This window comes from Apiotrichum porosum, assembly GCF_003942205.1.
Source record: "Apiotrichum porosum strain DSM 27194 chromosome Unknown scaffold_2, whole genome shotgun sequence".
In the NCBI taxonomy this organism is placed as follows: domain Eukaryota; kingdom Fungi; phylum Basidiomycota; class Tremellomycetes; order Trichosporonales; family Trichosporonaceae; genus Apiotrichum; species Apiotrichum porosum.
In genome coordinates this window covers 2,889,170-2,915,985 of record NW_021167109.1, presented here as the reverse complement: position 1 = coordinate 2,915,985, position 26,816 = coordinate 2,889,170, and the positions used below count along the sequence as shown (strand labels likewise).

Here is a 26,816-nt window from a genome sequence, read left to right as displayed (position 1 = left end):
TAACAATCGCCTGTCCCGTGCATTTCGAACGAGATTTGCTAACACGCGTGGTCCCACCATGCGCTCGCCCACCGCCTCCTGTCTGCGTGGACCAGCACTCTACTCGCGCCGGCCCTCATCAGCCCCGCTTCGGCTGGCGCTTCAGCATCGATTCAAGTCGTCTGTCGATGACCCTTCCACATCCCAAGTCCCGCGCGATGGCACACGAGCCCGCGCAACTCCCTCCCACCATTCGGCACAGGAGCTTGAGCCATCACTGGGTAACAGCAACTTGCTTAAACGCACACCCGAAGAGGTGAGAGGGTCCTCGGTCCACTGCCATGTCGCACCGTCGCTGATCGCTGGTTATCCTTAGGCGCTAGCGACCAAGGGCCTTGTCTTCGCGGATGGTCATGGCCTGAAGGGACCCACCGGCAAGGGAAGGGAAACACGCCAAATGAACTTGCACCAGGCGGTCAGGGATGCTATGCGGTATGTGGCCACAAACCCCCGCATCCACGCTCTGCCGAGAATGAGTTTCTGATTCAACAACAACAGCACCGCGTTGACTTCAAACCCCAAGTCTTTTATTTTTGGCGAGGACGTAAAGGCTCATGGCGTATTGTGAGTGACATACGCTCTCTTGCACCATTATTTTAACTCTTTAGCCGCTGCACACAAGGTCTTGCCGAGGAGTTTGGTGAGTGGCAGAACATGCGGCGCACAAAGAGTGCAAACTGACCCTGCCAGGCCAAAAGCGTGTGTTCAACACCCCATTGACCGAGCAAGGTATTGCTGGCTTTGGTATTGGCCTCGCTAGTGTCGGCTCAACAGCGATCGCGGAGATTCAGTTCGGCGACTATGTGGGTTTGATTGTACAGGTGACCAGGCGACCAGCTGACCTCGCAAGATCTTCCCAGCGTTTGACCAACTGGTGAATGAGGCTGCCAAGCAGCACTATGCCAGCGGAGGTTCTTACCCATTGCCTGGCGGCTCCTTCACCGTCCGAGCTCCCGTGATGAGCGTGGGTCACGGTGGTCTGTACCACTCCCAGTCCCCAGAGGTAAGCTGACGTCCGCGATCGCTTTTTGTTGACCGTCTCAGGGCTTCTTCCTCGGCGCGGCGGGTCTCAAGGTTGCAGTGGTCAGCACCCCTATCCAGGCCAAGGGCCTGCTGCTTGCTGCCATCCGTGACCCCACGCCGACCATCATCTTCGAGCCCAAGGTTCTGTGAGTACTGTGTGGCATGCTACCTCGAACCCTTGCTGACATTTGAAACAGCTACCGTGCCGCTGGTGAGCTTGGCCGACAGAAATGTGACAGGGGAAACTGACGTATGCAGTCGAGCAAGTACCTGTGGACGACTATACGCTACCTTTGGGCCCCACAGACGAGGTTCGCCCCGGCACTGATCTCACAGTCGTGTCTTACGGAACACCGCTGTACACCACTTGTACGTGACCAGGTCCTCAACCACCTACTGACTGTTCCGCAGTGCGTGCAATTGAACTGTTGTCCAACCCCCCTCCGGCGTTGGTGCAGTTCCTGCCGGAGAAGCTCCGTCCGCCCAACCCTGCTCCGTCAATCCAACTCATTGACCTCCGTACGATCAACCCTTTGCCCATTGGTGAAATTACGGAAGCGGTGCGCAAGACTGGTCGACTTGTCATTGTGCATGAGGCTGGCAAGAGTGGCAGTGTCGGAAACAACCTTGCTGGCGAAGTTGGACGTCGCGCGTTCGACTATCTCGAGGCTCCTATTGGCCTCGCCGCTGGCTGGGAGTGAGTAACCTTTGGCCTCTGATCTGCGATCAGTATGGGGATTGTGCTGACAACTCAGCGTGCCCGTCCCACTCGCATACGAAAAGTTCTACCAGCCTGACGTGATTCGCGTGTTCGACAAGTTGGTTGAGACTCTGTCGTACTGAGATGAGAACAAAGAGGCAGCAGTAGTCCCCATGTGCTTTCCTTAAACTGTGCTATGTATCATCGACATTGTTCAAGCCACATCAGCGCCATATGGGGAGCCGGTAGTCGGTCAGCCAAATGCCGTCAGCTGCAGCATTTTTGGCCATCACGTCGTTGATCGTTGATCACGGATCACGGATCACCGAGGCGTCTAATGTACAGTCCGGGGCACCGAGATACGTTTGGTTCCGTTGCTCTACGCGTGCCACGTTGTCGGACGCGTTACTACGACCTCCTTGTTGTGAATTGTGCACTTGGTCAACTTGCATTGCATTTCGCCTCCCACGCCACTGGCCACTGGGACCTCGTCGATATGTTCGAGCCCCATCTCGACCATCAGGCCGGATCCTCGTCGTCCTACCACGACGATGACAAGCCATCCCTCCTCGATGAGCTGGATAAGATTGCGCCGATCAAAAGCTTTGATGCCTTCCCGAAGGTATGTCGAGAGTCTCCTGTTGGCCTGCTCACCCGCCCAGGTCCAATCAACGTATACCGTGCGCTCACGCCGAGGAGGCGTGTTGACTGCCCTCGTTTGCTCGATAATCTTCCTCCTGGTCTTGGTAAGAGGTTGCTGCTGGCATTCACTGACATGGTCAGAATGACCTAGGCGAGTTTCTCTACGGCGCGCCAGACTATTCTTTCCGCGTCGATCCCGGAATTGGCCACGACCTTCAACTAAACGTCGACCTGACTGTTGCCATGCCATGTCGCTGTTAGTGGAAACTACAGATTCGTATCTGAGATAGCACTAACCATTCTACAGATCTTTCGATTGACCTCCGCGACGCCGTCGGCGACAGACTGCATCTCAGTGGCGACTTTGCAAAGGAAGGAGTACGTTGAGCCCTTGCTTTGTTCTCTATCTGACGCTGTATAGACGATCTTTAACGCTGGCAAGGCCACATCCATGAAGTGAGCTACCCTTGACGCGAACCCACGGCAGACACTGACTCTTCAGGCTTGTTTCCGCGACACAGGCAATCTCGGCCTCAAAGGTCATTTCCGACGCTCGACGCTCGACACCCAACCAGAAGAGGGGTTCACTCTCGGGCCTCAAGGCCCTTTTCTCTTCCAAGGGCAATGCTCAGAAGCAACATGCCGAGTACAGGCCGACCCACAACAAGGTCGACGATGGTCCTGCCTGTCGCATCTACGGAAGTGTGGAAGTCAAAAAGGTCACTGGCAACTTACACATCACCACGCTTGGACACGGCTACATGAGCTTTGAACACACTGACCATGCTCGTGAGTTGGCGTATGTCCTCCCTACCACCGCTGACTCCAGTCATGAACGTATCGCACGTCATCCACGAGTTTTCGTTCGGACCGTTCTTCCCGGCCATTGCCCAGCCCTTGGATCTCAGCCTCGAGTCGACAGACGAACGTACGTGTATGATTCTGGGCTCTGACTAATCTACAGCCTTTACCGCGTTCCAGTACTTCCTCAGGATTGTCCCCACGACGTACATTGACGCGAGCCGTCGCAAGCTCGTCACTTCTCAGTATGCCGTCACCGACTACTCTCGCGCACATTTGATCATGGCAGGGAATTCCTGGTATATTTTTCAAGTATGACCTTGAACCGATGACGGTGACCATTCGCGAGCGCACCACCACCTTGTACCAGTTCTTGATTCGCCTCGTCGGCGTCGTCGGTAGGTTTTCGTCCCGGAGTTTGGACATTCCAGTGCTTACTCCGTACCAGGTGGTGTCTGGATGGTGGCGGCGTTTGGTCTGCGTGTGGCCAACCGTGCTCAAAGGAGGTGGTTAAGGCAGTTGGTAAGGACAAGGACATCTTCCCCTCCAGTGCAGATGGTCTCCTGGGGAACCAGTCGCCAATGGCGCGCTCAAACAGCTGGATGGGGGACTCTACCGAGTGGAAGAGAAGGTAGCAGCAGACATTGTGCAGTACACAACCATAGCATGGCTGGCAGTGAATATAGGCACACAAAGGCGCATCGTAGCAATGCATTGGCCCATTCACCCAGTCTCACATGCTTGGGACGGCGACAGGATACGGAGCGAGGGAAGGTGGGTATCGCAGAGGCGCAGAGGGAAGACATCCCAAGGAAGGCCAACTTCATTCGCAACGTCCACCTTCCTCCTTTCTTCACATCGCCCTACTAAACTACTATATTTCGCTATTCCACTGACCTCTCATCCCCGTTCCTTAGACCTGGGGCCCTCCACTTTCAGTACGTGACCCATTCACAAATATGCTGATCCCTTTCTGACGTTACGGTCCTTGCGCCTTCTGTAGATGAAGCGCGTTGACAAGGACCGCTTCTACAAAGAGCTGAGCCGCAAGGCGTCGAACAGTCACACCTTTGTTGCTCCAAAGCCTCTTCAAACCGCCTACCTGAACTCATCTGAGGGTCTGTGGTCCGCTGACGGTGAGTAAACCCCGTGTGGGACTGTCAAGCGCTAACCAGGGGGTAACTGTCCGTCACTCGCTAGCGTCACCTTCCTTTCACTTGAACAGCGACGATTCGATGGATAACCTGGCGCGATACAGGCGCACTTTGGACGACGGAGCTTACCCTTCTCCGCTTGGCCGCGCAAGCTACTCAACCAGCTCCTCTCTTATCCCTCGCGAGCCATACCCCCTGCGCCTGAGCGATCCTGAGCGGTTCCGTCACACTCGTGAACCCGAGTGGGTCGCGCCAACGTGAGCCAGTAGCACAAAGCAAGACAAAGCAGGGAGATGGCTGACAACCAGTGTCCGCGAATACGACCTCCAGAACGCTGCAATGGAGCAGCAGCGTGATCGCGAATATGCTGCTAACCTTGAGCGGGAGCTTCATCTGTCCAAGGTAACGTAGCTTGGAAGGCACCTAGCTGACGTCTAGTCGCGCGAGCAGCAACTTCTCGAACACCTGCACTCTGAGGAGCAGCAGGCCAGAGCCAATCTACCCGCACAGCAGCACCTCGCTACCGAGGTAGAGAAGTTGGAGGACCGCATTAAGGACCTCCAGAGCTCACTCGAGACCGAAATCGATAAGCGCCAGGAGGCTGAAAAGAAGGAACAGAGTCCTATTAAGCACCAGTCGACTTTGGCCCGCGAGAAGAATGAGCAAGAAGCTAAATTTACTGCCCTTGAAGGTCGACTCAAAGCCACGGCGGACGAGAAGGCTCTTCTTCAACGTCGTCTGGAGGAGGCAAGTACTTATTGCGACTTGAACAGTCTAACTTGTACCAGCGTCAACAGACAGCAGACTCCAACGTCAAGAGCAAGTATGAGCAGTTGATCAGAGAGAAAAAGACCCTCGATGAGAGACTGCTGCTCGCGAACGTAGGTGGTTAATAGTAGGACACGCTAATAGGTAGGCTGAAGTGGCTAAACTTCAAGACAAGATCAACATGATGCGCTTCGACCACAACGCCCTACAGCGCCAGGTCGAGGAGCTGCGCGTGGAGGCAAGTTTAGTGATGAGGGATGTTGTCCTGATCCTTTAGCTCAAATCCAAGGTTACGAGCGCTGCGAGGCATGCGCTCGTCCAGCAGTTGAAGGCTGTGAGTTTGGCGAGTTTGACTGAGCTGAACCTTTGGAGGACAAGGACGCTCTTATCCGCGAGAACGCCATCCTCAAGCAGACGGTGAGCTGTTTATTAAAACGTTGCTCACGTCGTAGAATGAGCACCTCCGTAGCATGGCCATATCTCACAGCACCAAGGTATTGAACTACAGAGAGAAACCCTGCTGATCTTTCACAGCTTGGCAGTTCGGGAAGTCGCAGGTCCAAACGTGACCTAGGTGTCGACAGTGCAATGTCCAATGGCTCCAATGGCGTTGTATCTGCGGCCACTTTCAACAGTCAAGCCTCCTCCCCTTCCCAGCGGTCTTCGCCCGACAATGACCCCTACGTGAGCTGTGTCTTAACTAAACACTGACAATCAGGCGCAACTGGGTTCCGCTTTCGAGTAGGCACACCCTGTGCCTCACCAAGACCACACAATGTCTCGTTCCCATGTTCCCGTCCCAAGTTTCCAGTCTCTGGGTTATTCCGGTCGCCCAAGCTCCTGTCAATTCTGTCAATTATGTGTGCATCGAGTCTCCCACAGCACTTCTCCCATCCGATTCATTCAGTGTTCCGCTATATCCTCTCCTGTAGTGTTCCATCCATCCTACTAAGCGCTCATTTATGTAACATTAAGAGCAGAAACAACCATGTATGTATTTCAGTCCACCTGAGTGTAGTTGCCTGGGAAGATGCCCTGGACACCATTGAGCTTGCCTGTCCACCAGTCCTCGGCCGAATCGGTTCTCTCGACAAGTTCAATACGGTCACCCGCAGAGAACGACAGGTCGCCTTGAGCTTGCGCCTCGTAGTCAAAGATAGCCGTGCAGTAGAGTTTGGGGGCGACCGCCGGCTTCGGCTTGAGAGGAGGGGGAGGCGGCGGGGCCTTCTTTCCTGCAATAGCGGACGCAGCGCCTGCCGACGAAGAGTAGGGGGGTGGAGGTGCGGCAACAGTTCTGCCACCATACGACGAACCAACAGACTCCTTGCGATCCAGAGCCGCCTTGGACCCAATGGAAGGCTTGGCAGACAGACCTGCCCCACCGCGCGACTGCTGGAGAAGCTTGGCTACACGTCAATGGGCTGTTCGCGTCCAGAAATAAACTCACCAGTAGAAGCGATACGGTGGGTAATGTTGAGGTTGTCCAGCTGCTCGGCGACATCGCCTTGCTGCTCGAGGTAGATATTCTCAATGTCTCGGCGTTCAAGGTCATATTTGCCATCGGCAAACGACTGGAGCTTCTCCTGCATGAGGTAGTAGACGTTCAGCCTGGGGTCAGCGCATCCCTTGGCGCTCTGTGACTCACTGCATGAAGTAGAAGGAGTGGAACAGAGGGTCGACGAAGCGAGTGGCCATCTGGAGGAACGTGGGAAGCTCCGTCTTGAGAAGGTTGTTGTAGTGCTCGTACTCTCCCGATGCAAGCTCGAAGTCCTGCTCCACCTTGAACAGGTTCTTCTCGTCGCTCAGGCTCTTCTTTTCCTTGGATCGGAGCTTGTTGAGGCTGTTGTTGTGTCGGTCATAGTCGATCAGCTTGTGGTCGCGCTTTGTGCAAGTCTTGCGAATCCTCTTGCAGATCTCGTTCAACTCCTTGCTGGGTTGCACGATTTGCCTGTCAATGAGCTCGAGCTCAGGCGCAAGCGTGTCTGGCGGTCAGCTTCACTCAATCCCAGTAACAACGGACCTCGGAGTTCCTCCATAAGGCGCTGGTAAGCTGAGATATTCTTGACAGTGGCCTCGGCTTGAGGGAACTTGGCGAGCAGGTCGTACTCGGCACCGATAGGCGAGAACAAGGTCGCCAGCGAGCCAGAGAAGCTGGATCCAGACGTGAGGAGTGCTGGTGCTGTTAGCTAGACTCAACTATGCTCGAAAATCTCACTGGTCACTGCGTCGCGAAACACGACCGAATCTTTGTGCATCTTCTCAGACGCTGACTCGACGGCGGCGAACTTGCGCTCCCTGTGTATCCCCATCAGCACAGCCCTGGCAGAACGCGGACGGCAGATCCTCGAACGAACCAGTCATTGTACTCGGCATCAGTCGATTCTACAGAAGGTCAGCACAGTCTTCGGTAGAGGAGGGGCATCACGTACTTTTCGACATGCCCATGCGGCTGGTGAGCTGATGGGGCGTCCTGTGCGCCAAGAGTTAGTGCTGCGCGAGCGACGTGGGTGGTTTATCTTCCAATGGACTCACCGCGAGAGGGCCTTTCCGAAGCCCTTCATGATGCAGCTACTTGTTGAGAGGAGATTTAGGGGGACGGGGATAGGTGACGGTCACCAGGCGTCTGAGGGGTCCAGAAAAGACAGAGGGAGAGAGAGAGTAATGTAAGACGAAGCGTCGAACGAGCTGTGACGTGCCAAGTGACGACGACTGCCTGCTGCGCCCCTCACAGCCGCAAGCGCGGAAGCAAATTTCGGGCCTCCACACTCCACATTGACCGTGCTGTTGTGGGATCCATGAATCCTGTTGGGAGTGGATTCAACGCAAGTGCCATATTTATGTATTGTGCTGCACACTAGCAGCCCACACGGGGTGATGCGACTGGAATCACCACACATGTGCGCGCGTGCGCGCCGTCAGAGGAGTGTCAGTAACAGGCGACTCAAGACCAGTGTTAGCGACACCACCCATTACACTTTGCTAATGCGGCGCGGCCCTAATGAAAGCTAATGTTTTGGACCCTTTTTTCGCACCTTCATTGCAGACATGATACCAGCGGCCAGCAAGCGTCCTTTCACTCCTACCTCGAGTATTGCATGCCTGTATCACTAGGTCCATGATTTGCAACAACAGGAGATCGGCCGTGAGCCTCGTCACCATAACATTATCGTTCACATTTGATCATCGATGTCTCAGGTCATGGCGTCGCCTGCTCTATGAAAATGACAAATGCATAAGCCACCGCCAGAGTTGCCTAGTCATCATCATGGATCCAAGTCTTGGGAGGTTGAGGTTCGTCGACAGACTTGGCCTCACCTTCGTTACGCAGAATTGGGGACAACGAGCGAGACATACGGCGGGGCCTAGCTGGCGACCGAGATCGAGAAGAGTCACGACGAGAGCTGCGCTCATGGGCGTGGTCTCGACCTGACCTGTGGTCAGACCGCTGACCACCCCGAGACCTGTACCGGGAGTCGTCATCGTCGTGCTGCTGTCGTCTGTCGCCCTTGGCACCGTGAGAGCGACGGTCATCGTTATCGTGTCCTCGACGGCGTCGGCGGCGGTCATCATCGTTGTCCTCGTCATAGTTGGATCGTCGATAGTCGCTTGGCTTGTCTCCCCTCCGGTATTCGGGACCGCGGTCGTCCTTTTTTCCATCTCTGTCCCCGCGTCCGCTCCTATCCTCTCGTCGAAGGTGGCGTTCCGCTCGTTTCAAATCCCGTTGTTCCTTGCGAAGTCTGGCTAGTTAATGTCTGTTCATCCTCAAGAGTCCACTCACTCTTTTTCCCTCTTCTTCGCCTCCTTCTCACGCCGCTCAAGCTCTCCCCTGACGGGGATGTTGTTGGCGCCTGTACCGCCGCTGTCGTCATCGCGCTTGACAGGTGCAAAACCGAGAGCGGCGGAAAGGGCATCTTCCTCTTGCTGCTTGAGTTTTCGGATTTCTTCCTTGCGGCGCTCGGCCTCGGCCTCGGCGTCATCATTACCATCGCGCGAGTACCAGTGGACGTCCTTGTTCGCTTGCCACCTTCCGACAGGCGCATTCACAGTATGGCCAAGGTAGTTTTCTGAAGGAAGAGAATAGCGTGAGTTTCGGTTGGGGAAGATGGATGGTGAGTGTTCTCACCTCTGTGTTTGTCGTTCTTGACGTCGTCCCAGCTGAACAGACGCGGTTAGCGGTTGGTGGCGAGAAGGGAGGGAAGATGGGGTAAACTAACCGAAAGTCGCCTTGGCCGCCACGAGTTCCTGAGGGGGGTTGATCAGCGTATGTAGGGCCAGCAGAGAGTTGGAGAGACAGAGGCAAGAATGAGATATACGTACCTCCTCTTGTTGGGCCGTCGTGCATTGTGTGTGATGTGTGTGTTGTTGTTGAGACGAGGGAGTGAGCAAGGAAAGCCGGCGAGCAAGAAACCAGGACGCCGTGTGCCCCGCGCGAGCGAGTGGAGGGGTGACAGAGAGGGTGGGGGCCGAATATGTTTTTTTTCTTGCTTTGGGCGACACACACCGTAAATGGCCATAAATGGGCCCGTTGGGACGACCCAGGCACACACCGCGCGCACCCACCCAGCGTCCAGCCTCCAGAGCGCCAGAGCGCGCGTGCACACCGTCGTCACACGCACACACACCCCACCCACCCACGGCCCCCCCCTTACGCACAACACCCACATCATCGCTTCCCTCTCCCGCACACACCCTTCTCCGGCTCCTCCCACCATCCACATCCCATCGTCGCTCCCTTCCCTCTGCACTCCTCGCTCGTTACCACCCCCAACCCCCGCCTTTTCTTCTCCAACCGCGTCCTCACCTTGGTCCTCACCATGGGCGGCGTTTGTAGCACGTGCTGCGGACAGCGCCGCAAGAACAACTACGAGCCCCTCCTCTTGGAAAACGAACGCGAGGCCGTTGCAGACCTCCTTCAGTACCTCGAGAGTAAGTACACCTCTCCTCCTCTCAATCTACATACATGCTGACGCGTTACTTGCCAGACCGTAGCACGACAAACTTCTTCACCGGCTCACCGCTAGCCGCTCTTACAACCCTCTCCTTCTCCGACAATGTCGACCTCCAACGGTCAGCCGCCCTTGCTTTCGCCGAGATTACAGAGAAGGAGGTGCGCGAAGTAGGCCGTGACACCCTCGACCCCGTTCTGTATCTCTTGACTAGCCACGACCCAGAGGTGCAGCGCGCCGCCAGCGCCGCCCTGGGCAACCTGGCCGTCAACGGTTCGTCGCGGCCCCGTTTATTTACTAGCAGTGTGCTGACCAAGTTTGCAGCTGAGAACAAGCTCTTGATTGTGTCCCTCGGCGGCCTGGAGCCTCTTATTCGCCAAATGCTGAGCCCCAATGTCGAGGTTCAGTGCAACGCCGTCGGCTGTGTCACCAACCTCGCCACTCACGGTACGCTTCTCCCCAGTCCAACGCGTGGTGGTGCTGACTGGCAGACGAGAACAAGACTCCGATCGCCAAGTCGGGTGCCCTTGTTCCCTTGACTCGGCTGGCCAAGTCAAAGGACATGCGCGTGCAGCGCAACGCTACCGGTGCTCTTCTTAACATGACTCATTCTGGTTCGTGCCACCTATAATAATTCAAATGACTGACAATCCCACAGACGAAAACCGCCAGCAGCTTGTCAACGCTGGTGCGATCCCAGTCCTCGTTAGCCTTCTCAACTCGCCCGACACCGATGTCCAGTACTATTGCACTACCGCCCTTAGCAACATTGCCGTTGATGGTTAGTGAACAGCGTTGAGGGAGTTATGCTGAATTTGCAGCCGCCAACAGAAAGAAGCTGGCAATGACCGAGCCCAAGCTCGTGCAGAGCCTTGTTGCTTTGATGGACAGTCAGAGCCTCAAGGTCCAGTGCCAGGCTGCCCTTGCTCTGAGGAACCTCGCCAGTGACGGTGGGTCCAATGCTATTGCATGGCTGACCTTTCAGAAAAGTACCAAGTTGAAATTGTCAAGGCAGACGGCCTGAAGCCTCTTCTCCGCCTTCTGCATTCGTCGTACCTCCCTCTCGTTCTCTCTGCCGCCGCCTGCGTCCGTAACGTATCCATTCACCCGGCCAACGAGTCGCCCATTATCGAGGCCGGTTTCCTGCAGCCTCTTATCGGCCTTCTGTCGTTCGATGAGAACGAGGAGGTTCAGTGCCACGCTATCTCGACTCTTCGCAACCTTGCCGCCAGCAGCGAGAGCAACAAGGGGGCCATTGTTGAGGCTGGTGCCGTGGACCGCATTCAGGAGCTGGTTCTGCAGGTTCCACTTGCAGTACAGAGCGAAATGACTGCCTGCGTTGCCGTTCTGGCCCTAAGCGGTAAGTACGAAACAACACCGTTGTTGACTTGCTGGGTGCCTCTCTGACATGCACAGACAACCTCAAGCCCCAGCTCCTCGAGATGGGCATCTGCGAGGTTCTGATCCCCCTCACCAACTCTCCCAGCGTGGAAGTGCAAGGTAACAGCGCTGCCGCCCTTGGCAACCTGTCTAGCAAGGGTAAGTGAACACCATTCCCCGGGCAGTGCGTTGACCAAAAGCCGCCGAAGACTACGCTCCTTTCAACGCAGTGTGGAACAAGCCCGACGGTGGCCTCCACGCCTACCTGGTCCGGTTCCTCAGCAGCTCTGACACTACCTTCCAGCACATTGCGGTTTGGGTGAGTGCCACCAAAGCTGTGTCACGGACTAACGAGTGCAGACTATCGTACAGCTTCTTGAGGCCAAAGACGCGCAGCTCACGAACAACATTCGAAACTCGACCATTCTGATTTCGTCCATCCGGCAACTGGCCGAGTCAGCACCGTCGCCTCAGCATGGTGCCATTCGCGACGGAAGGGGGTCGGACGACGACTTTGACGAGGATGGCATGTTCGAGGATGGCGAGGGCGAGATCTACAGCCTTGCCAAGCGTATTTTGGAGCTGGTTGACAGTGACGACGCTGAAGTGAAGCCCGACAGTGCGCTCAGCGGTGAGGAGAGTGCCGGCGAGCAGTCCGAAGACCATGCCGCTCTTCGTGCGAGCGTCCACCAGGCGCTCCGTGGTCAGTAGTCTTTTTTTTTGTACCGTCTGCCTTTGTTTAATGTTTATTGTGTGCGACTGAAGTGGGGTGGCTGCGGCTGGCAGGTGTGCTTGCGCCAGAGCGGATTGGGAAAGTGGTGGCCGTGGTGGCGGTAGTGGTGCGGTCCCTACCTTGCGGGGGTTCCTGCGTGCCCGGTGCTTGTGCGTGGTTGTGCGGCAGTCTGAAGCACGATCCTGTGGTCGCGAGTGTCCTTCCTTGCCAGAGGTGGCGATCTCGCGGGGCAAGCTCGAAGCTCAAAGACGGCCCAGGTCGGTGGCGTCGGCGCGGTAACATGGGACGCGCCGTTTTGCCACAACACCCCATCCGTCTACCCCTGTGCACGGTCCAAAAAATGGTGCACCGCACGAACCTACAAAGCGACCCAGCGGGCCAGCGTGCACAACGCGTGCTGTTCACCTGTTGCGGATGCTGACTGCTTTGCTTTGCCCATCATTGCTTCACTCGTATCTCTCAAGTCCATCGACACCAGGCGACCAAAGTGGTCTCGCCTCGCGGCCCTCGATGTTGATCGCTCTCTTCCTGTGATCCTGTGATACCCAACCCAACACGCTTCACGGAGAGTCTCGTGGGTGCGGCGGCCTCTGTTGTTTTGTCCACAGTCGAGGTTACTAACAATCCTCACAGCGGAGGACCTCCTCGTCTGTACGCTACCCATCCAGCTGTCGCCACTCCCTTACAATGCCACGTCAACGTTCCGCAAACCGTCCTCACCCCTTCGCGATTGCGTCTTCGCCACAGGAAGTAGGCAGCTTTACTACGCGCCGCGATTCCGGCAAGCTGGGAGCTTCACAGCCTCTAGACTCGCGTCGAGCAGTATGTGTCCAAACCGTGCGATATACCAGACCGACAACTAATGCTCGCACAGGGTGTTCTTTCAGTTGTCCTTGACTCCCAGGAGCGAAACACTTGGTGGTGGGAGGCTGGGACAGCGTCACCGCCAATCTCCGCCGACTACCAGACATCAACATTTGCAACTCAGCTGGGAGCAAGACCGGTGTCCAACGCTCACAGCCTGTGGGTGTCCGACAGACTTAGCTTGCTCTCCACAGACTCCAGCGTGCCTCTCGATAAGAAACCTGAGCCGCTAGCAACCTGGCCTTGGGAGCGCAACGAAACACCGATCGCAGCGTTGCGCGTCTTCAACACCGTCTCGCATAACCGGGATGAACGCCAGCCGGCGCCACCAGCTGTTGACACATACCCCCCAACCTGGGAGCAGCGCTTCGTAACCGACGCCGCAGAACACGACCGCCACCAGCATCAGAGACCAAGGTCAGAACACGGCACGATCGTGTCCTCGATCCTATTCCAAGACTCGCAGCCCTCGGCATCAGCTACAGATATAAGCTTCTATCCGCGGTCGACACCCTCACCCTCCTCCTTCGATCACCGGGGTGACCGGACGGAAACAACACATACGAGTCATCACACTGTTATCGATTATCCATACGGGACACGACAGTACGACGACTCGCCTGTTATCCGACCTGCGAGCTTGGTGGCTGTCGACCCAGGAGACACCAACCCACCGACGACTGATCGATCAGCACTGCACCACGGCGAGGAGGCTACGGACAAGTCAAAGCGGCACCGCCGATATAGCAAGTCAGCGATTCTGGCTCAAAACACGTTTTATCTCCCTCCTCTGGTCCTGGAGAATGGGCGGGGTAGCTTCGTCTCTCTTGCTGGCAAATCGACAGCTACGACTCGTGTCCCTCCGCCACGCAGCTTGCCATCGTCACCAAAGGAGCCGACCTACACAATTGCTGCTGCCTCCCAACGCAGTCGCACTTGGACTTTTGGGAGGTGTTGCAGGTCCTCGAAAGAGTTTGATGACGAGCCTCCATCGTCTAAGGCTGTGTACCTGGCCACCCACCCACAGCAATCGTCAACGACCTGCCGGACCTACGCTTCCAATACTTCGTCATGTTTCTCGGGTTTGTCCCGGAAGTATGCCAACAGCGAGGTTGAAAGCACACAGGGCGAAAGCAGGAAAATGACAACGGCTCTGGAAATCGAGGCGGCACTCCATGAGCACGAGTGGCGGGCAAACGTCCTCAGCCAGGCTGTAGAGCAGAGTCTGAGGATGCCGCCACTCCACCCACCAAAAGCCACAATCACCAAAAAGAGTCCACAGTCCAAGCTCTCTCGATCAAACAGCGGCTACGTTCCCATCCGCTCTGGGGATCCTCCAGAGAAAGCTCGCCCCAACACTATCGAGAAACGACGACGGCAGGTCTCCTTCCCGGATGACGAGCCCGCCGCGGCAGAACCGGCGCCTCCGTTGCCAAGTCTTCCAAAAAGCACCCTTCGTCCAAGGTAATGAGCCCCTCTGAACAGCCTCAGCTGACAATCATCTAGGCAACACGCAACTGCAAAGCTACCCGGCCGGGTGGAAGGAACAGGTTCTGCGGTCCCCTTTCCGGTATCCAATGCTGTCATTAGCGAGTCTTCGGAGCCTGACAAAACCTTTCTCCACGACATCCCTCACGGATCTCCAAGTGAGCGCACGAGTGAGCGCACGGAACCACTGGGAGATTACACTGTAGAGCAACATCCCCCTGTAGCCTTTTCACCACAATCGTCCGAGAGACGTAATCGCCCATCAGGGGCCTCGGCAGCCACTGTGACACAGTCACACGTCACCAAGGTGCCCCATCCCGAGCCGTCGGACCATCCCGAGCTCCAAAGAGTTCTCCAGTGGCGCTCAACTGTCACTGTGGACGTCCCACTGTAGAACAAACCAACACACGCTGTCCCACTGTCACTCCAAAAGAATGTCTTTACCAACCAATCATACAATGACACTCCTCAATTCCGGACGCAGTCCCTCACATCAGACGCAGATTAAATGGACGTTTATAACAATAGTATGAAGTATGACAATGCAGCCTTGATAATGGAGATGGAGTGAATCACAGCTTAACGGTAATCGCTGCTCATCAGGAACTCGTTGAGGCGCTTCAACGCTGCTCGCTGGACGTTCCCATCTGGCCAAAGCGCAACAAGGGTGTGCAAGTAGTCGGCGATGACCGCTTTGTCAACATCCAACTCCCCCTCATCCACCCTGTCTTCGAGTCCAGGAATGGCCGACAACAAGGCGATGGCGACGGGGATGATAGCCTTTCGGGCTGCTTGCAGCTCCGGACCGGTGAGACTGCTGCTGGACGGGAGACTGTTCCGCAAGGAAGTTTGACGTTCTCCGCTGTTCGATGACACTCCCTTTTTGTAAATGTCGACGGCAGTCGTGAGCTCCTCTTCCCTTCCGGGGCTAAGGAGAACCTGCAGAGTGATACTCTGAGAGGCTAGAGCGCGGAGTTTAGTGACAAGTGACCCGAGAGCGATAATGAAGTCCTTTCCATGGGAACGTGGCGATGGTAAGGCGAACATGAAGACAGGTGTGGTTTTGGCCACGTCGACGGGCAGGACGCAAGGTGTGTCTTTCAACGGCTTGTAAACTTCAACGACGCGGACGGTCACCTTGAGTGTCTTGTCCTCAGATCTCGTTATTGTTGTAGGGTTCTGAATCGGTTCGCCAAGGTCTAGGCGGAGGTTGGGAGCGACATATATCGAAGTAGTCCAGATACCCTCCACGGGTGATTCACTACCGTCTGAGGGTTCCACGGAAAGACTGTTGAAAGCTCTGGACAGATCCCTGGCTTCTTCAACTAGGTCGTCGACAACGTCTGGAAGCTCATCACGTGGAGTTGACAGCAGGTCCGCCTTGTGTTTGTGATACAGTGCTGGTTTCAACCCCTTTACATTGGTCAGTCATTGTCCACGTACTTGCTTGGTTCACGTACCTGTCCCCACAGTTCGTCGTCGTCTCCGGCTCCGGGGACATAGTCAAAGGCAACCGTCCTGGAAAACATCCCATCGCCAACATGAGTCGCGGTGGGAACCACATCCCCTCGTCCTGTGTCGTTGATCCATCGCGAGGCCGACACGCAGATGATCGGAGTAAAGGCCGGTGAAGGCGATATGTGTGGAGGGTATGAAGTGGCAGGGTGAACAAAGAATGGATGCAGCGGCTTCTTGAGGTCTGGAAGTGGAAGAACAGAGCTCTATGGTTGCTGGTCAGTCGGCTCGCGTCGCGTCGCTTAACTCACCTCAAGCGCCTCGGCCCAGCAATCGAGTTTGGCCTCAATTTGGGCACATTCAGACGGCGATACAATCTGCGCTGGAAGGTACAGATTGGTATCCCAACCTTCTGGCTCAGGACTGCCGGCTGCCTGTCTACGAAGGCTCAAAGCACGATTCACAACTGCGCACCAGATGGGTACAGTCTTGGAGAGGCCGTCGGGCATGCGCTGTTGCGATTAGACGAGTCGACTGGCTCACTGAGCTCACCTTCCCTCTGCGTGTCGAGTCGATAAGGAGGAATCTACAGTCTCAGTGCACACATGAGATTAATGCTCACCCTCCACTATCTTCAGCATGTGTAGCCAAGGACAAGTTTGATCGCCGAAGATTGAAGTCCCAGTTCTAATCGTGTTGGTGAGCTTCCGTTAGGCAGGCAAGGACTCACCAGAGTGTGTCCATCGGTCGACTTGAAGTATGCGTACACATTCGAACTAGTCTGAACCAATCGTTATTGCTGAACCACGCATCTGGAGAGGTCAACTTACTGAGGGGTCACAGTACCAAGTACCACAACGCTGGTTCGCTAGCGATTGTCAGGTCGAGGAACAGAGTCAGGCGACTGCTCACCAACAACCTCGAAACGACCGTCGAACCACTTTTGTGCGACCGTGCGCACAAAATGTTCATCAGCCGCTATTGAATGCAGCCTGTTAAACAGATCATGCTGTGCTGCATGTCTCTTGATTGCTTTGGCCTCGTTCATGGGCGGTGGGGGTGAGGGTGATGGTGGGGTGTTGTTGATGCGGAGAGAATGAAACGGGCGAAATGCAAAAGTGGAGGTTGAGCGGAAATCTTGACTTCGCTTGTTGCCGCAATTTCCTCTCGCATCCTCACTGTTCACGTCCCACGCAACACCATGTCCAAGCCTCCGCAAAAGGCAGGGTCATCCGCTGCGGCGAGTAAGGCAAAGGCTCTCAAGTTTATCCCCAAGACCGTGGATCTCCTTCGCGGAAACGATGCTGCCAAGCGCAAGGGCAAAGGCAAGGAGAAGAGCGTCCTTAGAGGACTTGCCGACCTTGTAAAGAGTGAGCTGGCTGCCTATGGGAAACACCAGGGCCCTGCTGATTTGCCCAAGCCTCAGAGAGTCTCCCGGGAGCAGTCCACGTTGAACGCTTTGCCGAGGTGAGCTCGACACTGTTGTACGTGCATTCTAACTTGTCGAGACCCGCGCCGTCGAGATTCTCGCGCTTCAAAATGCCGTCAAGCTCGCCGCTTCTCAGAGCAACTCGAGAGCGTTCCAGTCCCTCCCTCGACACTTGCGTCGTCGCGCCGCTAGTCACAATCCGCGCCGAGTTCCCAAGCGTATGCGCAGCCGAGCGGCAGCTGAGGTAAGTGAAATTGTCTCAACTGGAGCTGACCTGCAGCTAGATCCAGCAGACCCAGGCGTCCGCATTTACCGCAAGAAGGCCAAGCTGAGGGCTCGAGGCAACTTGAGAGGCCAGTCTCGGACTGAGCAGCTGCGAGCTCGTCAACGTGAGTTGCAGCGTGTGTTCATGAGCTGAAATATAAAGGCAACAAAAGGTGGTTGGGTACGCATTTGTTCCATGCCAAGCGATTTCACATGGTCAACCTCTGGGGATATCGTCTCCCCTTGTCGCCTACATTGAAGTCTTTTCGCTCATCATATCGTGCCGCTCGTCGCAAAGCTGTTCTTCACGACACGAGCTACTTTGGCACCATTGAGCTGGAGGGTTCACGTTCAGAAATAGTCGGTGTCCTTGGGAAGGTTACCGTTGGCGGAGCGTTTGCGGGCAGCAAGTGAGTGCCCCATGCAGTGCCTGCCCAGTTGACACGCTGCAGATACGAGTTTGGTGCCCGAATGGCTCAAACCAACATCTACACTTCTGGCTCTGTGCCCCACGGCTTAATTGGCCCTGTGGAGCTCTTTTGGCAGCCGCAGACCGATATCAAGCTTCCCGAGCGCCGGCTGTGGATGCGGGTCCATCCCTCCATATTTGATGATGTGCTCGAGGCCCTTCATGAGGCAGCGAAAGAGCGGGCTAGCGAGGCTGGATCTTCCAGTACGGGCCCTTCACTGAACATCCGCAACCTCCGGGACGACATTGAATCGTTTGAAATTATGGGTCCCCTTGCTGGCAAGGTCATCCAGCGTGCATTGCACATGTGCAAGTCGCAGGGCAACGATAAACGTAGTGCTGTCAGTGCCATTTTGCATGCCGACCCTGCAGCATGCCCAGAAGGGGCTGTGCTGGGCGCTACCGTTTACGACCCTCGCCTCTTGTGAGTACTTCTGGCATCCATCACGCGTCTAACTGCATTTAGTTTTCCTCCTCCCCGTCTTTGTGAGGACGACATTCCATCCAACAGTACAACAGACCCCTTGTCCTCATCGTGGCTTGCACTAAGCGAACTGTGGGACAGTGGGAAACGCAACTCGCTGTTGCACCCAAAGTTCAAGAAGTCGGATCTAGACTTGAGGCGGCACAAGGCAAGTGGCGTCTCAACAAACACTTCTGACATACTAGCTTGGCATCCCTGGTACCCGCCTGCAACCGGGCGCACAGGACGACCGCATCCCAATCCTTATCGTGAAGCGTGTGGTGGAGTCCCGTACGCCAGACCATCAGTCAAGCGCATTCCATGGCTACACACTTCTTTTCCCGCGCGGCTGGAGCATGGCCTTCCTTCCCTCGTTCATCTTCTGCAATGTGCGACTGGTAGGCTTGTCTGAAAGGAGAGTGCAATACCGTGAAGCCGCGGTTCCATCTTTCCCAGAGCACTACGGGGCTGTTTGCCCTGCTGGCGTAGCATGGGAGGAGGAGCTGGCGCTGAGCGAGCAACAACGGTGGCTGCGCAAGCCTCCTGGAAAAAGGCCAGAATACTCTACCTTGGGCACAAAGTGGCCGTTCAAACCCGACTGGCCAGCTGTCCTCTCGGTATGTTCAGGTGGGATCCAAGAGCTGACAGTCTCACAGTCTAGTACCCACAGCGACGTCGACGAGACCAGTGTGCCAAACGTTGATATCAGGCCGTGGTTGGCCAATCCGATCTTCGGCAAGCATGTGAACCAGCTCAATGGACCAGCCGAACCTTCATCTCGTGCTCTTGCTGCGTTGAACGCCTTCCGGAGGAACCGGGGACTGGTGGCGTTGGAAGCAGAGCGGGCCGAAGACCTTCTCCGCAGTGGGGTCTGCCACGTCGAGGTTAACATAATCGGCCGAGGCTCACCCTCTGACATGGCAATGCTTTACGCCCTCGATTCCGAAGAGCGTACACGATGGCTCGACGCATACGAGCACGACCTGGACACCAACCAAATCAAGAGCCCAATGGACGACCATGTCGGCGAGATGCTGCGAGTGAGGCCGTTGTCACGCACTATCAGGGGGCTAAAGCTAACGCGGCAGCTCGGTGAAGAAGGCACCGGCGCGAGCCGGGTGATCGGCTTCGTGTCGACTGGTAACATCTCCCTCACGCGCGGCCAGGGACACGCGCTTGCGACAGTGTCCCTCGCCGCGTATCTCGGTCTGTTGACCGCGGCTGAGGCTTCCACCAGGCTCAGACTCCCTGTTGTCAAGTTGAAGAACCGCGATGGTCTTGTCTGTCGTCTCGCATCACTGTCTCTGGTCCAGTAGATCACTGCAGACGATTCAATAGCCACCTATGTACCAGGATCATTGATCAGTCGCTTGCAGTCCATGACGTGACCGCAACGCCCTCGTCTGTCCGCAGCCCAGCTGGAACACACCCTACGAACCGATGGTACGTTAATATCCGCCGCCCCCGACGCCAACGCCAGCCAGGGGTGGGTCCGCAGCTGTTTTCAGCTGCGGCGACCATCTGCGCAGTGACTGCGAGGTTCAATTAAGGAATCCCAGATGTCTTGGCATTGCTCAAGGTGCACTGACTGGCCACTCACTGTGCGCACCCATGCGAGCAACGAGGGTGTTGGAGGGCGAACAGATGCTGCGACTGCTGCTCCACTGGGCGAGGCTGTCTCAGAAGTGTTGATCTGTCCGGTCACCTGAGGGACTGCGCGTGGCTTAGCCGGCCAGGCGGGAGATGGTGCCATGGGGTTCGAGGATGGGCATTGAGTGACGTCGGTGACCTGTCTCGTTCGTGTATATAAGCTTCCCTCAGGCAGCCGCATTCTCTTCCCCAACATCTATCAACACTAGATTCATCTTTTACAATGGGCGTGAGTAATTAAAAGTCACCGATGGAGACACGACAGCTGATACTAAGATTATCGACAAGATTGAGCACGCTATCGTTGGTATTCTGGGATCAGAACGCTGCCGTACCCACATTTACTGACCCGTTCTAGCACCCCTCCAACTCGCACGGCCCGGAGCACAACCAGGGCGGCAACCACGGCAACCAGGGCGGACCCCACGGTGGTGAGTAGTTTGTGGATCTGACAAACATGTCTAGGACAACGCTGACATTTTAGGCCCCGGTCACCAGGGCGGTGGCGGTGCGTATCGGCCAGGTCTGCTGCATGTTGAGGTTGAATCGATGAGGTGACAGCTTCATCAGTTCAGAGTCAACTTGCTCAGACTTGTGGGACGATTACCCGACCCAGACATGGGCTGCTTTAACGAGCTCAAGCTGACGTTTACATAGGACCTGGCCAGCAGGGCGGATTTGGTGGTCCCCAGCAGCACGGTGGTCCCCAGCAGGGTGGTGAGTAACGGTGTATCTATGGAACGGGTTTTCTGGTCGTCCTCGAGCTATTGGCGGAGGGAGTGCCAACTACCTGTTCGCAACAGGATTCACCTATCTGTACCCGCGATTTCAACTGACTGTTAAATTAGGCCACGGTGGCCAGCAGGGCGGATTCGGCGGTCCCCAGCAGCACGGCGGTCCCCAGCAGGGCGGTGAGTAATGGTGTATCTATGGAACGGGTTTTCTGGTCGTCCTCGAGCTATTGGCGGAGGGAGTGCCAACTACCTGTTCGCAACAGGATTCACCTATACCAGCGGTCTCAACTGACTCTTACATCAGGCCCCCACGGCGGCCCCGGTCAGCACCACTAGACCTGTCCTGAGACCCCGTAGTGTAGTTGTTTGAAGATATTTGAATGAATCAGGCGAAAGTGATGGCGAATTATGTTGCATTTGGCATAATGTTTGTGAACTGGCTTTTTTTTTTAATCAGAGACTCAATTACAGTGACTAAGCTTGTTTCGCCTGTCTGCTTCTGATGGGAGCTGTCAATCTCAGAGGACTTCGCCATAGAGCTTGACAAAGGTAACCGTTGGCGTTGGGCGCCTTGGGCGTATCATCAGTTCGGGGCTTGTTGCGTGGCGGATGCAGTGGCTGATCGGCTCCAGTCGCGCAAGAGGAGGGAGGAAAGCAAAGAGTCAAGGACACGACTAGACTAACCGTGAGGTTTATTGGCGAGGAGTAGCTCTCGTCCTCGCAACAGTAGAAAGCTAGGGAGCTAGACGGGCGTCGTGGCTTTGAAACAGCATACAAGGCCGAGACATTGGCAAAGAGAGACGCTATACAGTAGCGCTTGATCTCCAGCACACGCAGGCGATCAGCGATCAGTGATATCAGTGAGTGAGCCAGCCGATCGGCGGAACCAAACAACCATCAGGCCGGCGATGGCCACTGTGCGCCTATTTATTCTAGGCGTGTCAATGCATTCATACTGTGCCATGATCTCTTTACGCGTCCATGTCATCAACAATACTCTCCGTCCTCCTTTTCTCTGTCTCGCAACTCTACATCCATCCACCGCACGCGATGGCTTACCAGCCCATCGTTGCCCACGTCGACACCGACGTGATCCGCTTCTCTCATGGCGTCATCGACCTGTGGATGCGTCCTCAGAGGGTATGTTCAGAACCCACGTAGCTATGGGCCGTCATTCTAACATTACCTAGACGATCAAGGCATGTTACGGTGTCCCAAGGACATCTTCGTCTAGCCGAACTGGAAACGGTGACGCAGGGGTGGATTCAAATGGCGACGTGACAATGGCGGGTGCATCGTCGTCGGATGTGCCCAGGTCCGAATGGCTCGTTGGTGACGCCCTCGACGAGGCGTTAGGTGCCGACGGTGAGGAGAGGATTGAGGTGCGCTGGCCGTTCGTGGAGGTTGCTGGAAAACAGGACTGGGAAGGTCGCGAGTTTGTCCTGTAAGTGTGCCCCCGTAGGTATTTGCTAACATGTGTCCCAGCCTCCACATGTACGCGCTCCTCAACGTTCAACCCAGCAACAACACGGCGCCACTGCTCCTGATCCCACCAGCAGCTCCACCATCATTCCCGTTGCCCGACCAGGCTCTCTACTGCCAGATGGTGTTTGAGAATCTCAACGCTCCTCAGCTCTGTCTTCTCCCAAGCCCGCTTGCTGCGCTTTGGGCTCTCAACGCCGTCACCGGTGCCGCTCTGCACATTGGTCGGAACACGTCCGAGGTCTCAATTGTTGTCGACTCGGTTGTCCGGTACGAATGCGTCAAGTCGGTAAACCTTGGCCAGGCCGACTGCGAGGCGCACCTTGATGCGCTCCTGATGGCCGACGACATTCTCAACACTGAGCTGCTGTCTGCCGCCGGTGTCGACAACTGGACTGATGGGCAAAAGGAAAAGCTTGTGAAGGAAATCCGCCAGTTCATCTTCGCAGAGTGCACTGGAGACGACATTGAGGTTCCTGTCGCCAAGGGAGGTGCCAAGGCCGTGGTTATCATTGCTGCCCAGCCCGAAGAGGAAGATGCGTTCGACGTTGCCAAGAAGCTCACTGCCGACGCCATTCCTCAGGCTGCCGCTGCTGCCTCGCACAAGTCGAAAAAGGCCCAGGCTGCCGCCGCCGCTACTGCTGCTTCCAAGGCGTCAGCGGCCGCCGATGCAGCAGCTGCCGCTGCTGCCGCGGACGTCATTATGGTCACTATCCCTTCCCTTCCGGAGAAGGAGATTCCCGTCGGCCCTGTTCGGCATCGCCTGTGCGAACCACTTCTCATGGGCAAGACGCGTGGTGGCGACACTGTCTGGGAGGCATTGGGACGCGCTGTCGAATCCTCGAGCTTGAACATCAACGAACGTCTTCAGATCTGGGACGCCATTGCCGTCACAGGTGACATGGCCCGTTTCAAGTGTGGGTAGGAGGATAACGCGGACAACAGTTTGAGAAACCACTAACTCCGCAGCGTTCCCTACCTCGCTCGTCACCTACCTTTCTCCCTTCCTCCTCACCAGCACAGAGCTCCCTTCCGACCAGCAGCCTGGTCGCGTTCGCTTGTTATCCATTCCGTAAGCGGTCCTTTCTCACAAACAGATGCTGACAGTTGCAGTGACTACGTTGCCAACTTCAAGGGTGCCACATCCGACCTCGCCCCCTTCCTCGGCGCGTCCATGATCGCCAAGGTCGCATTCAGCGAGAGCCAGGGCAAGCACTCAATCTCCAAGGTGGACTATAACCTTCACGGACCTGCCGCCATATATGGCATCTGGCAGCAGGAGTAGAGTTTGTTTTGTAGTAGAGATGTATGCCTAAAGATGTGACAACACGAATGGCTTGGGTTGGCACGGCAGAGTATGCATAGAAGACCATAAAGCACTGCTACGCACATAGATTCAACCGCGGCCACAAACTACTACTGCGGCGGGGGGGCACCAATTCTGGCAAGATATGCGCGCCACACGTCATCGACAAACCGCTCGTCCGAGCTGAGGAGGTGGGTAAGGATGTCGCGGAGCTGAATACGTCCGAGAGGGGCACCAGCTGGCAACGTGTTCGCAAGGGCATCACGCATGGCAACGCCTGAAGGCTGGGACTGAGCTTGACTTTGAGCTTGGGAGCTGACAGGTGGTGACGTGGGGCCAGAAGCGCCGTTCTGCCTCGGTGAAGCTGTCTGCTGGGGGCGGCTGACACGTCGAGCCTGCAGAGGGACGGGGCCCTTGGGACCCTTCGGAACGGGCGAGGAGGTGACAGGGGCGGAGAGAGGTGATTGGGAAGACATGGTCGGGACAGGCGGCTGAGGTTGGGGGGGCTGAGGAGGCGCCTGCACCAAGGACTGAGGAGGAACTGGTGCACGAGCAGCAGCACCAGCAGGGCTCCCTCCTGGCACGCCCAGAATGCTCATGAGGAGATCATCAACTGTCTGGCCTGGTGGGTACTCTGGGGCTGTTGGTGGGGCAACAGGCTGAGCTGGGGCAAGTTCATGTTGGGGCACGGGAGGCGGTTGTTGAGGATGGGCATACAGAGGAGGGTAGGGTTGTTGCTGAGGAGGATATGGCTGCTGAGGAGGATATGATTGCTGAATAGGGTACGGCTGTTGAGGGAACTGCTGGAACTGCGTGTACGGCGCCGGCATGCCAGGTAATCCGCCTGCTTGCTGGTCGGACACGGGCTGTTGCTGAACATGAGCAAGAGGAGGGCCTGCAAGGAACTGCTGAGGTTGCTGATTGACTGGGGGAAGCTGAAGAGGATGAGGTTCTTGGTGGGGCGGGGAAGTCGGTGTTGCCGCCTTGGCGGGAATAGTTGTAAGGCCCGCGAAGAGACGAGAGAATCCGTCCTCGGTCGAGGGTGCGGCTGCTCCTGCTGAAGAGGCAACCATATTCGCGGCTGTTGAAGCTAGCAGTCCTGGTGCAGGAGAAGCGCGAGAGCTAGCACCCAGCTTTGACGGTTCTCCACAAATGCCCACAATCGTGTCACGGAAACGCTGTACACCTTCCGTGCCCTCGGTGAACCAAATGCCATAGCGAATCTCTGTGACATGTTAGGAATCGGACGGTGATGACAATGGGAGGAAAGGGGGAGGGGGTGTCGACCTCCCTCCGGCCACGCCTCACACCAACGCACTCTCGCCACGGCGCGCAACCTGGAGCATGCTTGCGTCAATAGCGGTCGCCTTCATCTCGCCGGGAATAAGTGGGATCGTGACGTTCTTGACTGTTACGCGGTTGAGCATGAACAGAGCATACTCCGGCGCTTTGGTTCTGGAGGCGTCAGCGGCAACGCTATGTCATCGACATCTTGAACAGCAGTAGCTGCCATCTGCACGCACCTGCGGACAACAAAGATGGATCCTTCCTGTTTCTGCTTGGCCCACTTGCCGGCAACTTCATCATAGTGGTAGATGACCGAGTAGGTGCTGGTGTCGAGAATCTCGGCGACACCAGGGTCATTGCGGGAGACTGTACGCAGGTTTGTTGCGTTGCGCAGGTTTGATATTTCTGCAGGTGACGGAGAGCCCCCCGCGCGTGGCTGGGCCATAATGGGATGTCGGTGGGACGAGGGATGGGTGGTTGATGGTAGGTGGTGATGAGACAGGATGTGCCGACGACGAGCGATGTGTGGGGAGGCGTGGACTGCGGGGGCGGAGGCGGCGGATGGTTCCTTCTGTGCTCGATTGATGTCATTCCACCCACTTCGCCCAACCCACACACCATGCGACAACCACCAATGCTCATGTTCCGTCGGGCACTCGTCCGTCGCTGCTATAGCACATCGGCAGCGCTCCCGACGCTCACACCTCCTCCCGCATCCTTTACGCGCGCCGAACTCGCCAAGATCCAAAAGGTCCTCCTCCCTGCACCCATGGAACCCATCGCAACATTGGCTCCCCACACACTGGCAAACATGGCCAAACCGCCGCGTGAAGCTGCGGTTCTTATCCCACTGTGCAACATTGGAGGAGTAGCGCATCTCCTTATGGAGGTGCGTGCCGCGGGCTTGCGCGTGCATGCCAGCGAAGCAAGGTGAGAGGATCAACCTGCTGGCAGCCCAACCCGAACGAAACGTCGCGGCGGGCAAGGTGGCAAGCACATCCCGAGGTGTGTTGCTGACAATTTTCCCCTAGCTTCCCCGGTGGCAAGTGGGAAGATGTGAGCACCAGAGATCAAGATATTTGCTGATCCCAGGGCGACGAGAACATGGTTGCAGCGGCACTGCGAGAGACAGAAGAAGAGCTGGCTCTGCCCCAAGACCACGTCGAGATCCTCGGCAGCCTTCCTCCAGAGTACAGCCTGGGTAACAAGTCACGCGTGTGGCCCGTGATCGTACGTATACCTACATGTCTATATTTGCTAACTAGCAGGGCTTTGTCAACTGCGAAGACGCAGTTGAAGCAGCGATAGATGACGCTGTCGACCCGTCCGACCGTCTGCATCGCCCAATCCCTTCCATATCGCTCTCCTCGCTCAAGCCTGACGCAGGCGAGGTGTCCGGCCTTCTCCCCCTTCCGCTCAGCGCTGTCGCCGATCCAGCACGCATGTCCCCACACTACTTTCGCCTTGATGGCCACCGCCCATACTGGAAGATCCGCTGCGGCGACTTGGTCATCCCACCTCCCGAAGACGAGGGGCCCGAGCCGCTCGAGATCTGGGGACTGTCAGGCTGGTTCCTCTCACGCCTGGCCGTGCGGTGCGGTTGGAGTGATACACCTGAAGTCAGTCTTCCCCCAGAAGACGACTAGGGTGGAAGGTGGTGTTTGAACGAATCTACCCCGGTCTTCCCCGACCAACTTCTGCCCACCACGCTTTTGTCAGTTAGAATATAAATATTGGGT

At 56.4% G+C, this 26,816-nt stretch overlaps 13 protein-coding genes across 13 annotated transcripts; 8 read left to right on the top strand and 5 right to left on the bottom strand.

Annotated features, from left to right (window-relative positions):
* Positions 1-58: 58 nt before the first annotated feature.
* Positions 59-1,905, top strand: EHS24_005158 (uncharacterized protein; the record flags this gene model as incomplete). The annotated part of the gene is made up of 11 exons (XM_028620693.1): positions 59-295; positions 356-471; positions 538-603; positions 648-679; positions 730-842; positions 890-1,042; positions 1,084-1,208; positions 1,260-1,273; positions 1,321-1,431; positions 1,474-1,759; positions 1,818-1,905. 11 exons carry the CDS (start codon positions 59-61, stop codon positions 1,903-1,905), a joined length of 1,341 nt encoding a protein of 446 aa, XP_028479665.1.
* Positions 1,906-2,258: 353 nt separating this feature from the next.
* Positions 2,259-5,872, top strand: EHS24_005157 (uncharacterized protein; the record flags this gene model as incomplete). The annotated part of the gene is made up of 22 exons (XM_028620692.1): positions 2,259-2,384; positions 2,425-2,508; positions 2,546-2,660; positions 2,712-2,782; positions 2,826-2,860; positions 2,907-3,193; positions 3,234-3,332; positions 3,369-3,457; positions 3,495-3,603; positions 3,654-3,727; positions 4,123-4,143; positions 4,209-4,341; positions 4,406-4,616; positions 4,668-4,761; positions 4,798-5,110; positions 5,161-5,240; positions 5,276-5,359; positions 5,405-5,461; positions 5,500-5,544; positions 5,580-5,621; positions 5,662-5,811; positions 5,870-5,872. The coding sequence occupies 22 exons, from the start codon at positions 2,259-2,261 to the stop codon at positions 5,870-5,872; spliced, it is 2,322 nt and encodes a 773-aa protein (XP_028479664.1).
* Positions 5,873-6,126: 254 nt separating this feature from the next.
* Positions 6,127-7,688, bottom strand: EHS24_005156 (uncharacterized protein; the record flags this gene model as incomplete). Its single annotated transcript, XM_028620691.1, has 8 exons — positions 6,127-6,533; positions 6,575-6,735; positions 6,773-7,109; positions 7,148-7,300; positions 7,343-7,422; positions 7,482-7,509; positions 7,557-7,597; positions 7,660-7,688. The coding sequence occupies 8 exons, from the start codon at positions 7,686-7,688 to the stop codon at positions 6,127-6,129; spliced, it is 1,236 nt and encodes a 411-aa protein (XP_028479663.1).
* Positions 7,689-8,380: 692 nt separating this feature from the next.
* Positions 8,381-8,697, bottom strand: EHS24_005155 (uncharacterized protein; the record flags this gene model as incomplete). The annotated part of the gene is made up of 2 exons (XM_028620690.1): positions 8,381-8,437; positions 8,482-8,697. 2 exons carry the CDS (start codon positions 8,695-8,697, stop codon positions 8,381-8,383), a joined length of 273 nt encoding a protein of 90 aa, XP_028479662.1.
* Positions 8,698-8,901: 204 nt separating this feature from the next.
* EHS24_005154 (uncharacterized protein) lies at positions 8,902-9,469 on the bottom strand (the record flags this gene model as incomplete). Its single annotated transcript, XM_028620689.1, has 4 exons — positions 8,902-9,191; positions 9,251-9,282; positions 9,342-9,369; positions 9,445-9,469. 4 exons carry the CDS (start codon positions 9,467-9,469, stop codon positions 8,902-8,904), a joined length of 375 nt encoding a protein of 124 aa, XP_028479661.1.
* Positions 9,470-9,941: 472 nt separating this feature from the next.
* VAC8 (Vacuolar protein 8) lies at positions 9,942-12,164 on the top strand (the record flags this gene model as incomplete). Its single annotated transcript, XM_028620688.1, has 10 exons — positions 9,942-10,053; positions 10,110-10,346; positions 10,398-10,520; positions 10,565-10,687; positions 10,732-10,854; positions 10,895-11,023; positions 11,059-11,433; positions 11,490-11,612; positions 11,654-11,772; positions 11,814-12,164. The coding sequence occupies 10 exons, from the start codon at positions 9,942-9,944 to the stop codon at positions 12,162-12,164; spliced, it is 1,815 nt and encodes a 604-aa protein (XP_028479660.1).
* Positions 12,165-12,873: 709 nt separating this feature from the next.
* EHS24_005152 (uncharacterized protein) lies at positions 12,874-14,932 on the top strand (the record flags this gene model as incomplete). The annotated part of the gene is made up of 3 exons (XM_028620687.1): positions 12,874-13,008; positions 13,061-14,514; positions 14,557-14,932. The coding sequence occupies 3 exons, from the start codon at positions 12,874-12,876 to the stop codon at positions 14,930-14,932; spliced, it is 1,965 nt and encodes a 654-aa protein (XP_028479659.1).
* Positions 14,933-15,117: 185 nt separating this feature from the next.
* On the bottom strand, positions 15,118-16,502 carry EHS24_005151 (uncharacterized protein; the record flags this gene model as incomplete). Its single annotated transcript, XM_028620686.1, has 4 exons — positions 15,118-15,951; positions 15,999-16,259; positions 16,305-16,416; positions 16,468-16,502. The coding sequence occupies 4 exons, from the start codon at positions 16,500-16,502 to the stop codon at positions 15,118-15,120; spliced, it is 1,242 nt and encodes a 413-aa protein (XP_028479658.1).
* A 692-nt stretch (positions 16,503-17,194) lies between these two features.
* EHS24_005150 (uncharacterized protein) lies at positions 17,195-19,934 on the top strand (the record flags this gene model as incomplete). The annotated part of the gene is made up of 9 exons (XM_028620685.1): positions 17,195-17,363; positions 17,414-17,460; positions 17,502-17,811; positions 17,850-18,096; positions 18,139-18,579; positions 18,675-18,750; positions 18,825-19,235; positions 19,275-19,658; positions 19,707-19,934. The coding sequence occupies 9 exons, from the start codon at positions 17,195-17,197 to the stop codon at positions 19,932-19,934; spliced, it is 2,313 nt and encodes a 770-aa protein (XP_028479657.1).
* Positions 19,935-20,491: 557 nt separating this feature from the next.
* On the top strand, positions 20,492-21,187 carry EHS24_005149 (uncharacterized protein; the record flags this gene model as incomplete). The annotated part of the gene is made up of 6 exons (XM_028620684.1): positions 20,492-20,497; positions 20,545-20,571; positions 20,627-20,699; positions 20,753-20,776; positions 20,926-20,985; positions 21,117-21,187. The coding sequence occupies 6 exons, from the start codon at positions 20,492-20,494 to the stop codon at positions 21,185-21,187; spliced, it is 261 nt and encodes an 86-aa protein (XP_028479656.1).
* An 865-nt stretch (positions 21,188-22,052) lies between these two features.
* Positions 22,053-23,769, top strand: EHS24_005148 (uncharacterized protein; the record flags this gene model as incomplete). Its single annotated transcript, XM_028620683.1, has 5 exons — positions 22,053-22,142; positions 22,193-22,446; positions 22,488-23,401; positions 23,454-23,556; positions 23,598-23,769. 5 exons carry the CDS (start codon positions 22,053-22,055, stop codon positions 23,767-23,769), a joined length of 1,533 nt encoding a protein of 510 aa, XP_028479655.1.
* Positions 23,770-23,900: 131 nt separating this feature from the next.
* EHS24_005147 (uncharacterized protein) lies at positions 23,901-25,522 on the bottom strand (the record flags this gene model as incomplete). Its single annotated transcript, XM_028620682.1, has 3 exons — positions 23,901-25,015; positions 25,109-25,245; positions 25,314-25,522. The coding sequence occupies 3 exons, from the start codon at positions 25,520-25,522 to the stop codon at positions 23,901-23,903; spliced, it is 1,461 nt and encodes a 486-aa protein (XP_028479654.1).
* A 174-nt stretch (positions 25,523-25,696) lies between these two features.
* EHS24_005146 (uncharacterized protein) lies at positions 25,697-26,723 on the top strand (the record flags this gene model as incomplete). The annotated part of the gene is made up of 4 exons (XM_028620681.1): positions 25,697-26,007; positions 26,109-26,133; positions 26,170-26,307; positions 26,346-26,723. The coding sequence occupies 4 exons, from the start codon at positions 25,697-25,699 to the stop codon at positions 26,721-26,723; spliced, it is 852 nt and encodes a 283-aa protein (XP_028479653.1).
* Positions 26,724-26,816: the final 93 nt, after the last annotated feature.